At 39.0% G+C, this 12125-nt stretch overlaps 3 protein-coding genes across 3 annotated transcripts; 2 read left to right on the top strand and 1 right to left on the bottom strand.

Moving 5' to 3' along the window:
* Window positions 1–634: 634 nt before the first annotated feature.
* Window positions 635–5473, bottom strand: DNF2 (aminophospholipid-translocating P4-type ATPase DNF2; the record flags this gene model as incomplete). Its single annotated transcript, XM_033909451.1, has 1 exon — window positions 635–5473. One exon carries the CDS (start codon window positions 5471–5473, stop codon window positions 635–637), a length of 4839 nt encoding a protein of 1612 aa, XP_033765342.1.
* A 2904-nt stretch (window positions 5474–8377) lies between these two features.
* Window positions 8378–10204, top strand: RLI1 (Fe-S cluster-binding ribosome biosynthesis protein; the record flags this gene model as incomplete). The annotated part of the gene is made up of 1 exon (XM_033909450.1): window positions 8378–10204. One exon carries the CDS (start codon window positions 8378–8380, stop codon window positions 10202–10204), a length of 1827 nt encoding a protein of 608 aa, XP_033765341.1.
* A 705-nt stretch (window positions 10205–10909) lies between these two features.
* On the top strand, window positions 10910–11842 carry ILT1 (Ilt1p; the record flags this gene model as incomplete). Its single annotated transcript, XM_033909449.1, has 1 exon — window positions 10910–11842. One exon carries the CDS (start codon window positions 10910–10912, stop codon window positions 11840–11842), a length of 933 nt encoding a protein of 310 aa, XP_033765340.1.
* Window positions 11843–12125: the final 283 nt, after the last annotated feature.

Here is a 12125-nt window from a genome sequence, read left to right as displayed (position 1 = left end):
AATAATAATTTCAAATACACACACACACGCGTTTTTTGTACTTCTACCTCAACACAAACGATAAACGTTGAAAACTTCTTTTCAGTAAGTAGTGTTGAAGACTCTCAAATAAAGAAAAGACCGTTTTCTTTTCCGGTTTGCTATTTTTACCTTTCCTTTCTCTTTCAGGTGAAAAACAGGATCGGATGTAAACGCAAATGCAAATTCAAGGGACCTGTAAGAAAAGAGGATAGACAGCGGTAATAGTAGCAGTAGTAACCATTTTCCAATCTTCCTCTGAAAAGTACTTACGTACCACAATGCCGCTATAGTGCGAGAACGATGAAATATAATTCCTTGAAGCACAAAACGCCACCCCTTCCCCTTGCCCTTGCCCTTGCCGACGCCCTTTCCCCTCAAAAATTTTTTCTTTTTACTTCTCCGGCTTCGCTCTCTGACTCTTGGCGCCGGGGCCCGCCCCGGCGCAAGAAGGGAGAACCCAGCCCCTTCCAACTCAAGACTCGTGCGGCGTTTGCTCTCTACCCCGCGCTGCGGGGTAGAGACGTGCCGGGTGATCCACATCGTCCCATCCTAAATGAAATCTATATCATATGACATTGGTATACATAGTACAAAGGAACAAAAAATGTTATCATTAACGGTCTCGGCTGTGCTGGCTAAGCAGTGTTTCTGCATGGTTGATACCCGGCAGGTCGAGCGAAGCGCGTGCTCTTTCCACGGAGTATCTTGTGTCCAGTTGGTGGTTGGCAAGCATCTCTTCTCTTGTGCGATCCAGCGACGTTCTAAGTTTATTTCCGCGGGCGCTAGCCATGGATCTTCTAGGCAAGTCCATCTTGGTTGTAACGGGGTTGAGCTGGTCACGGCGTTCCAGTGTGGTAGAGACTCGGAATCCCTTGCGCGAGCCCTGCTGACCATTGAGTATACTCATTGGTATTTCCTCTGTGACTATGGTCTCTTGTGAGTGACTGACGCCGTCAAAATGAGTGTCCAGTGAGATGGGCTCTTTGAAATCTGTAAGTGGTCGTATGTCGTTTATTCTGAGCCTACTAGGGTCAGTGGGGTCATAGCCTGGTGGGTAGAGGTCGAAGTCACCGCGCAACCACATTTGTCTGACAATCTCTATATCCTTCGGATAGAAGATTTTTCTAATACAATCAATGGTAAATCTTGGCAATAGGCAGAACAGCACGCCAACGAAAAGTACTGCCCAATAGGCGGGTTGTGCGAACACACGTGCTGCACCTTTGTAGAACTCGTTACTTGATGATGAGCTTGTCCATATCCCCGTCCAGCCATAAAACACGGCCAGTGACAGGGCTATGAATAGCCCGCAGAACCAGTCCCATCTATACTGCTCCATGAAGACATAAAAGTTACATGAGTTGACTGCAATTGCAGTGACGAAGACACCGACGAAGTAGCGGTGATCTAGCCCGAGGCCATTATCGGTTACAACCATGTTCTTATGGTACATCAAATAGGGGAAAAAGAAGCATATCACGGATTGGTATATACCATCCAGCATGTACCAAAGAAATTTGGTTTGATTCCATTCTTCCCTTAGGATGCCCACACGGTACAACTGTGGCACCAACATCGAGACAGTATCGGAAACATCCTGGTCTAGTACGGCTAGTAAAATGACAGGTACGGATGTGAATGCAAGATTGTAAAATGTCAGAAACGTATACTCAAACAAGTACGACCCATCATAATTATTGTAAATACCATACCAGAACAGGGCTAACGTAAAAATAACGTTCTTGTAAAAAAACTGCGGGATCATCTCTGCCAGCCTCTTATAACACCATTTGCCGTGCACCAACACTAGCCTTGTAACATATCTGAACTGCCCAATGGCATAGTCAGAACACATAACAGCCTGTCTACCTTCTTCACCCGCAATACCGACACCAACGTCTGCCGATTGAATCATGGCTACATCGTTGGAACCATCACCAATGGCCAAGGTCATAACGTCTAGGGTCTTCTTAACCAGTTTGACCACTGCAGCCTTTTGTGCTGGAGAAACTCTACAACACAAGACAGCTTTACAATTTTTGCACAGCAGCAAAAACTTGCGCCTCATTTCTTCACCACTCAAAGCTACTTTTAACGCGTCCCCATCAATAATGACAGCGAAATTTCCCTGTGGCACACCGTGTTCCCTTTTGGCCTCTTTTAGCTCCTCATCGGATCCACTCATGCCAAATTTCTCCCTCAAGTATTTTGTCACCAAACTATTAACCACTTGAACGGGGTCACTACCAAATTCTTCTACATCTTCCCCGGCAGTTTTCACCACTAATAGTTCCATATCATTGTTCAAAACATTACAGGAAAAACCAATATTAATGGCAGTTTCCACCTTATCACCTGTTAGGACCCATAATTTAATACCAGCCTCAGCTAGAAGTGCAATTGAATCAGGAACACCATCTTGTAAACGATCTTCAATGGCTGTGCCACCAAGTAATATAAGCTCACGTTCAATAACGTCGGTAACTTTATCGAGCTCTTCTTCTCTATTAGTCACGGACGCAGCGGCCACATCATAAGTTTTGACCCAACGTTCATAGTCAGACCATATGAGTTCTCTTTGTGCCAAACATAATGTTCTTAAACCTTCTGTGGCGTATTCTTCCAAATGAAGGGCCGTCTTTTCCAATAAAGTAGCGTCGTTTTGAGTGCGATCTAGTCTTGAATAAATAACAGAATCCGCACCTTTACATATCAACAATGCTTTAGGTTCATCGTTCGGTGTAGGACCTGGGATCTTGATAATACAGCTCATTCTTTTTCTCGACGAATTGAATTCAAGTACGTTCAAAACTTGAAACTCCTTTTGAACACCTTGAATCTCTACTATCAGTCCATTTTTTGAATTACCAATGAAACTGTATCCTAATTGTCTGGCAGTGGAAACCAAGGCAGATTCATCAGGTGATTGTGCCTTGATGTCCAATTTCTTAGGATCGTCCTTATTTGGCTCCACAAGGACAGAATGGCATAACGCCAGCGCCAGTAAAAAGTGTTCACAACACTTTTGTTGATGATCACCGCTGGATCCTTTTAAATCTCCCACAATTTCCTTAGATACAAAAGTTAAGTCATCCGGGCAAAATTGCGTATTATCACTCATTGATCTTAACTCGTCAATCATTGTTTCCCTATCTTTTGCTATCTCTTCCTTTTCGCGACGGCCTTCCGATTCGACATCAATACCCTGTCTTTTCCTGAGGCCTGCTAGCGCCTCCGTATAGGCACGCCCATAAGACACACCGTTAATTGTACATTTTTTGAATTCCATAACATTTTGCGTCAACGTGCCTGTTTTATCTGAGAAAATATATTCAATTTGGCCTAAATCATCGGAGATGTTCCACGATTTTGGTGTGCATGGATAGTCTAACTTAGCATTATACAACAGGACATCGGTATAAATGAAGATAGCTTGTGCTGTCTTAATAATTTCCACGGAGATGTATAAGGAGATCGGAACCAATGACTGGTAAAGAATAACTGCAACCCAGAAAGAAACAAAACCATTTGTAGAGGCAGAGCCTGCAACGGTACCAAATTCAAAAAAATCTCTCGATCGAGGTTTCTGTTTATAATAAACACCGTTAACAATACCAGCAGCTAAACATAGGACAAACAAAAGTACAAAATTTAAAATCACAGAAAAATTCAATTCTCTTGAGATTCTGGATTTTTTGGTTGGAGTGACACCAGCGTTTATCATAATCTTGGTATCGTCACCAGTAAAGATAACCATACCCATAGCCCACTTAGTATTTCTCAAAGTACAACCTCTCAATAGTAAATTATTAATATTGACAGGTTCATTTCTGATGTTCCCATTTTCAGTATCCTGCCATTTGAAATTACCTTGATAAGAGTATAAGTTGGCATGCGGGCCCTCGCTTTCCACCCAAAACTTCGTTCTAGCAACATCCCTCGAACTCTTAATAATCTTGGTACATTTCAATGATTGACGGACCTTTAAATTTGTTTCACCATCCAAATTTTTGGTTTCTACATAACAGGCGCCATCGACATCCGATGTCGATAATAAGATCAAATCAGCAGGAATTTCATCGTTATTGTGAACACGAACAATATCTCCAACTTTAACATTTTTCCAGTAATCTTTGGCAAATCTCCATTCAGGGTTTGGTTGCAACGTTCTATCAATTAAATTTTCTCCATCGTTATATCTATTGTTAGCCTGCGAAATTGTTTGATTTAAATTTTCGTAATCCAAAGAGGGACGGCCAAAGTCAGCAGACATTCTATAACTACCAATGGAATCCAAAGATCCACGCGGCCCAGAACTCCTCGAGTTCCTCTTCCTACGTAGTTCTTCCCTTTTTTTCTGTAGTTTCTTCTCTCTGCCAGCAGCAGTCAGGTTTTCTGAAAAATACTCAAAAATCTTTATCAACGCCCTAGTATTTGCTTTCTTGAAACGCCTCCATAAGGAAACGTTATCAACAGCAACGTTTTCATTCTTTACGCCGGCTAAGATATGTGTTCTTGTATTATTAACCTCTAAGTCCAATACAGTTCTTCTAGAATCTTCGATACCATCCTTAATAGCAGTGATAATGACAATAACAATTAGGGGAACAGATGCAAAACCTGGATTTGTAACACCAAATATCTGAAAAGCACCTAGGATCAACAGTATTAAAAAATAAATATTGGCGAAATTGTGAAATTGGAAAAGAATGTTCTTGGGAAAAAATGTTAATGGGGTATATTTCGTGGTTCTAATTTTATTACGCGGGTAAACTACCGATGGTAAACCATCTTCGTCGAGCTTTTCCTCTGGCAAAGGTAAGTTATAGTAAACTGTTCTCAATTCATCAGACCTATTTTGCAAGGCTGAATTTTCAAGACTATCTTCTTTAGTACTGAATTCGTCAATGGCATTATGGAAGTTCTTTTTGGCCCATTTCAAAGTTTTTGACCTACTCATATCTATCCTACCCGACTTATTTCTTCTTGTACCAAAACGTACCCTTTTCAATTTGTGATCTGCCTGCGAATCGTTGCTAACTTCATTGTTATCCAACTCAACATCCTCAAAACCTCCAGTATTGGGCATCGGTGTTGCCTGAAACGAATGAAGTTCGTCATCAACCTCATTTTCGTGCTCATGTATCTCGGCTTTTTTACCATTGAATTCATCATCGTCATCAATATCATTATCGTTACTATAATCATCGATTCCATCAAAAGTAACTTTTGAGAGATCGGGTGTGCTAATATCTTTCATTGGCTTAGATTGCCGTTTTAAAACAGAACCGCCGGTTTTTGCTACTTCAATATTTCCATGCGCACTACTAGGATTTTCAAATTGAAAACTATCGTCAAATGGCGACATGGACGACAAACCATTAGATGCTGACCCTGGCCCATGTTCAGTATCATCCACGAAGGGAGAAGTGGGTTTGGAGGGATCCGTCATATATGTGTTGAGTTTATGCTATGGTTCTTTTTGAAACTTTGTTTATTAAAAAGGATTGAGAAGAAAAGAACAAAGTACGAAGGATGTAAACGCAAATAGAAACAGAAACTAACGGTTTTTCAAACTCCCAAACGCTCTTGCGTTTAATCCACTCTTTTTTGATTAATCTGTTTCACTTGGGACTCTGTTACAGCAGAAAGAAGCAGCGAAAGTAAAAAAAACACTAGAGGTAAACCACCGAATAAGCGACGAATCAGGTTTGTCTATGATTGTCTGTTTCTACTCAAAATAAGGTAAGATCAACAAAAGCGATAATAACAAGAAATACATTGTCAACTTTATGATCCGGAATTAAACGTGGACCCTCGAGCGGACTAGTGCTTACATCACGGTGTAGGACGATCGATCCCGGCTTCCATGGAACGGTTGAAAAATTTGGTGCGAAAAAAAAAAAAAATACGAAAAGGGCAGAAAAAAGGAAACTAAAACGCGTTTAGTTGAAATCTGGCGTAAAACTAAACGTAGAGACAATAATTTTAGCGATGCTACATTTTTAAGGAATGTGCCCCTTTAGATGACATTTGTGATTTATACATTTATCGTGATTTTTTTGTGCAGCAGCATAGGAATGATATATATTTATATACTCAGTTGAGAAAAACTTATACAGAAAGGGTCACTATGGTTTCTTCTTGGCATACAACTTAGTCCATTCGCGAGCTTTGGCTTTGGCACCTTCCTCATTCTTAATCCAATCTTCAGCAACGTCATTAGCTAACGGATCATTAGGATTGGGGCTAGCCAACAGAGCTTGAATGGAGAGTAGCACAGTTCTAATCTGTAAAGCGGGGGACCAGTTAGTTTTAAGCACATCAAGACATATGCGGCCCAATCTATCAATATTGGGATGATATATCTTAGTTAAAAAACGTACTTTTGGTGCTTCCATTGGATAGTCGTCAGGTAGGTACAATTCCAATTCGAAAACACCGTCTTCATATGGCGACTGTTCTGGGCCTTCGATTGTTACCTGGAAGTAGCGTAAGTTGTCATCATGTGGTTCTGCTGTGATACCAGGTACTGGATCACTTACTAATTTCTCAGTCTCCTAAAAGAAAGTTAAGAAGTACCTTGCGTTTACTGACCAAGTAGCCTGTTCTGTTAGATCCCCTCATATGTAACTGTTGCGGATATACATAAAGGGAAGGCAGAACGTCGCTACAAACTGGACAAAAAAGGCCTTCTTATTTGGATGTTTTCGAGTTAGTATATTAATTTCAGCCTTTATCAAGAATAAAACGGTGTACGATAGGACGCCTGAGACGAAAAGATCACGCCTGATATTGTATATCATTCGCTGCCCTTGTCTAAACATACCTTAATAATTCTCTTAGGTAATGATGCCATTTCTAAATATGTTATAATTTGATCTGAACTAACTTGCTAATTTGAAAAAGAGCAGGAAAATGTGAAGTATATCGTTTATAGAGAGATGTTCTGGTTCGTGGTGGCGCGCCATCCTTCATCTAAATCGCTTATCCTTTGTTTTAAAAACATCGTAATTTCGGGTAACAATATAGATGGATATAACTATTGAATAATCTTTCATTTGACATAAAGGAAAACAAGGTCATGTTAGACGCCTTATATACTTGCTAACATATGGAAAAAGGAAAGGAAAAGCAGATTATTACGTCTTTGTAGGGAAAGTTATTTCTTGGGGGTTTCAAATAATATTTATTAATAATACTTCTAGCTACTTGAAAGATTTGCAACGGTCTTTGCTCAAATTACGCATCAAAAGCTTGACAAACTATGGGAAAAGTTTCTTTGAAAAAAAGGGTGTTGTTATTAATCGCTATTTTTGTCTTTCCCATCTATCGATTTATAAATTTCTTTTGTCAAACACAATACTCCTGATTTATATCAACGACGGTTTCTGAACAAGTACCAATGTTGTATATGCTTTCCCCGACGTCAAAAAAGCTTTTTTCTATTTGATTTAAATTCGCCTTTTTTTCCTGACACTATACAAACGAGGCACTTAAATATCTTGGTCCAACCAAACTTCGTTCTGTAGAAGAGTGCCTTACCAAAAGTGAGAAACTGCTATGTAGAGATTTTATATGTATAGTGGGGGTGCGGTGTGTGTATGGGTAAGGAAAATATTTAGCTAGAGCTTAGAGTTCTTTCCATAACGTTGTCCGAATGCCGATGAATAAAGGTTGATTTCCCATTTTTCTATTTCATTTTTTTCTCAATATTTCCATAGAAATATTTCCTTGTCACATTTCACCCATGTCGGAAGAAATGTCTAAATAGAAAACCATAGCCCACTGTAAATTAAAGTCGAAAGAACGAATTTTCCAATGCTTAATATCATACAAGATATTTTCGTTTCAGTTATGGCAATATCAACTAAAACAGAATCAAATTAGCCGCCGAGGTACCAGTTTCGTCGTTGATAATGATCAAGATTCAGTACAATATAAAAGAGCGTAAGTGGAAAAGCACATCGTTTAAAACACCGCGGAGGATAAGGAATATTCCGGCAATAAGCTTTCTGCCGTTCATGTATAGTAGATACTGAACATAGTATATATGCTGCTTGAGTTACTTATTTATAACCGATTACAATGGGTGGGGAAAACCTACATCTTGCTGTTACTCAATGCGCTTCAACCTGAACATGTAGCCGGGTAGTTTTCAACTGAAAAATTTTTCTATTTTTTTTTTTCTCAATCGCATCGCTGGCTAGTAAAGTGAAAGTGAAAAAAAAAAGTACGTAAAGCTGGCCATTAACCTTTATTATCTCCGTATTCTTAGATCTTCATTGTGTTTTATTCCAGCGTGAATTCCACTTAGCCTTCTGCAAAAGTTCTTAAAAAAATACGACAGACCATAATGAGTGATAAAAACAGTCGTATCGCTATTGTTAGCGCTGATAAATGTAAACCAAAGAAGTGTCGTCAAGAGTGTAAACGTTCATGTCCTGTTGTGAAAACTGGTAAATTATGTATCGAAGTCACTCCAACTTCAAAGATTGCATTCATCTCCGAAATCTTGTGTATCGGTTGTGGTATTTGTGTTAAGAAATGTCCATTTGATGCTATTCAAATTATTAATTTGCCAACTAATTTAGAAGCCCATGTCACTCACCGTTACTCTGCCAATAGTTTCAAGTTGCACAGATTGCCAACTCCAAGACCGGGTCAAGTCCTTGGTTTGGTCGGTACCAACGGTATCGGTAAATCTACCGCCTTGAAAATCTTAGCTGGTAAACAAAAACCTAATTTAGGTCGTTTTGATGATCCTCCTGAATGGCAGGAAATTATCAGATACTTCCGTGGTTCTGAATTACAAAACTATTTCACCAAGATGCTGGAAGATGATATCAAGGCTATCATTAAACCTCAATACGTTGATAACATTCCCCGTGCTATTAAGGGCCCAGTTCAAAAAGTTGGTGAGCTTTTGAAACTGAGAATGGAAAAGACTCCCGAAGATGTAAAACGTTACATCAAAATTTTACAATTGGAGCATGTTTTAAAGAGAGATATCGAAAAGTTATCAGGTGGTGAATTGCAAAGATTTGCCATTGGTATGTCATGTGTTCAAGAGGCTGATGTTTATATGTTCGATGAACCTTCATCTTATTTGGATGTTAAACAACGTTTGAATGCTGCCCAAATTATCAGGTCTCTGTTGGCCCCAACCAAATACGTTATTTGTGTTGAGCACGATTTGTCAGTTTTGGATTATCTTTCTGATTTCGTTTGTATTATATATGGTGTTCCATCTGTTTACGGTGTTGTTACATTACCAGCTTCTGTCAGAGAAGGTATCAACATATTCTTGGATGGTCATATTCCCGCTGAAAATCTAAGATTCAGAACTGAAGCTTTACAATTTAGAATAGCCGATGCCACCGAAGACTTACAAAATGACTCTGCTAGTCGTGCCTTCACTTATCCAAGTTTGAGAAAAACCCAAGGTGATTTCGTATTGAATGTAGAAGAAGGTGAATTCTCCGATTCTGAAATCCTTGTTATGATGGGTGAAAACGGTACCGGTAAGACCACTTTGATCAAATTGCTAGCTGGTGCTTTGAAGCCAGATGAAGGACAAGATATTCCTAAGCTGAATGTCTCCATGAAACCACAAAAAATTGCACCAAAGTTCCCAGGTACCGTTAGACAATTGTTTTTCAAAAAAATTAGAGGTCAATTTCTAAATCCACAATTTCAGACTGATGTCGTTAAGCCTTTAAGAATTGACGATATTATTGATCAAGAAGTCCAACATTTGTCCGGTGGTGAATTACAAAGAGTTGCCATCGTCTTGGCATTAGGTATCCCAGCAGACATATACTTGATTGATGAGCCATCTGCTTACTTAGATTCCGAACAACGTATTATTTGTTCCAAAGTTATCAGAAGATTCATCTTGCATAATAAGAAAACTGCGTTTATTGTCGAGCACGATTTCATTATGGCTACTTATCTTGCTGACAAGGTCATTGTCTTTGAAGGTATCCCTTCCAAGAATGCTCATGCAAGAGCCCCTGAATCTTTGTTAACTGGTTGTAACAGATTTTTGAAGAATTTGAATGTCACTTTCAGAAGGGATCCAAACTCTTTCAGACCAAGAATTAACAAGTTAGATTCCCAAATGGATAAAGAACAAAAATCATCGGGGAACTACTTTTTCTTGGATAACACCGGTATTTAAGCATATTGGGATTTGGAGAACCAAGAGGACGATTGTTTTTTTTTTTGGGCTTTAGAAATGTGGAGAAATAATTAAGATGTTATAATGTTTTTGCAAAACAAATGAGTATTATATTACATTGAGTTTCTTCCCAAGCAATGGGTGTTTATTCCCAGATATACATCTAGTGATTCGACTTTTCTAACTCCCCACCTCCATTACATCATAGTCTGATAGTAAACAACCTCCTTCTTCGGTGATCCGTGCTCCAATTTATTTCATTTTTTTGTAAAACAACTACACTCTATTTATTCTCTATTTATTTTATATACCTACTGTATTTTAATTAATCGTTATTTTGTCCGCATCTTTTTTTAATCGAACCACTTTATAAACGAGTTGTCATGATAAGGAATTTGCTACTAAGGATCAATGGATTATCTATCTCACCATAACATTAAAGTCCGTCTAAAATATCACCCAACTATTTGTGCGGTGTGAGCGCCAGATAAGGTGATTCGGGTAATAGGAAAACGCCGTTTCTTGATAGTATTTTTCGATGACTAAATAGATTACCTCTTTATCACATCTCTCGTACAAGAACTTATATAAAAGAATGCTTCCCTTGCGTGCCTTCTTCTTTCGACTGGTCTCTATTCCGAATTAACCGTCGAAATATATACCGAGGAGTACCACAGCATATCATATATTTAAAAGGAGGTACTCATGATCTCTGAGAAGGCTGCTACTGCTTTGGCCACTATAGCAACAGTTTGCTGGTGTGTTCAGCTAATTCCACAAATCATCTATAATTGGAAAAAAAAAGACTGTACTGGGCTACCACCATTGATGATGTTTCTTTGGGTAGTTTCCGGGATCCCATTTGCCATATATTTCTGTGTTAGTAAAGGTAATGTCATTTTACAAGTTCAACCACATCTTTTTATGTTCTTTTGTTCTATAAGTTTTGTCCAATCGTGCTATTATCCACCAATAAGTATGGCAAGATCGAAAATTTTGTTGATTATAGGTGTTATTATTGCGGCTGATGTTGGTATGGAAGTTGGCTTTATATTATGGCTGAGACCCCTTTACGAGAAAGGTGTCAAGTGGCCCGATCTAATTTTTGGTATTTCTGCATCTGTCTTGTTAGCTGTTGGTTTGCTCCCACCCTACTTCGAATTAGCCAAAAGAAAGGGTCGTGTTATCGGTATCAACTTTGCTTTCCTGTTCATCGATTCATTGGGAGCTTGGTTATCCATTATCAGTGTTATCCTAGGTAATATGGATATCATGGGTATCATATTATACTCCATAGTTGCCGGAATGGAATTAGGGATTTTTGTGTCTCACTTCATATGGTGGTGTAGGTTTAGATTCCTTGCTAAGGGCAATATTTTTGACGAAGAAAGCAGCCAAACTCAAAAGGAAGAACAGGATGAAAAAATCGAACAAGATATTGGCAAGGAGGACCAAAATGTTGCTAACTATAACCTGGATAATTGTTCAATCCTTGATGATGCTTCGAGCTTTGCAGACGATTTGAATGTACATGATAGTGCCGATGGGGGGCCATTATCAAGAGCCCAAACTTTGCACGCTGTCCACGGAGTTGTGGTTAGAACAGATCCTGATTATTATTCGAGATTAAGTGTGTAATACATTCGCAACTCTTTTTCAGTTTGCACGTTTTTATCTCCTTTTGACAGTACGCCTAGTGATATTCACCACTAGCGCCGGAATATGACATCTACCGTCTGGTGCAAAGGTTTTTTCATCACTTATATTCACCATAATTGTGTCCTTATTAAAACTCGGCTACCAAAAGATCAAATCAAGGAATGTTAATTTTAAAGTTGAATAAAATCAGTTTGCAAAATACTTCGCAAAACTGACGTCTCCAAGAAGATCTTCAAACGAGGCGAACATCTTGTCTATGTAA

The sequence above is a fragment of the Saccharomyces paradoxus genome, chromosome IV (genome assembly GCF_002079055.1).
Source record: "Saccharomyces paradoxus chromosome IV, complete sequence".
Lineage (NCBI taxonomy): Eukaryota > Fungi > Ascomycota > Saccharomycetes > Saccharomycetales > Saccharomycetaceae > Saccharomyces > Saccharomyces paradoxus.
The sequence above is the reverse complement of the archived record's forward strand: the minus strand, read 5'-3'. Positions and strand labels throughout refer to the sequence as shown.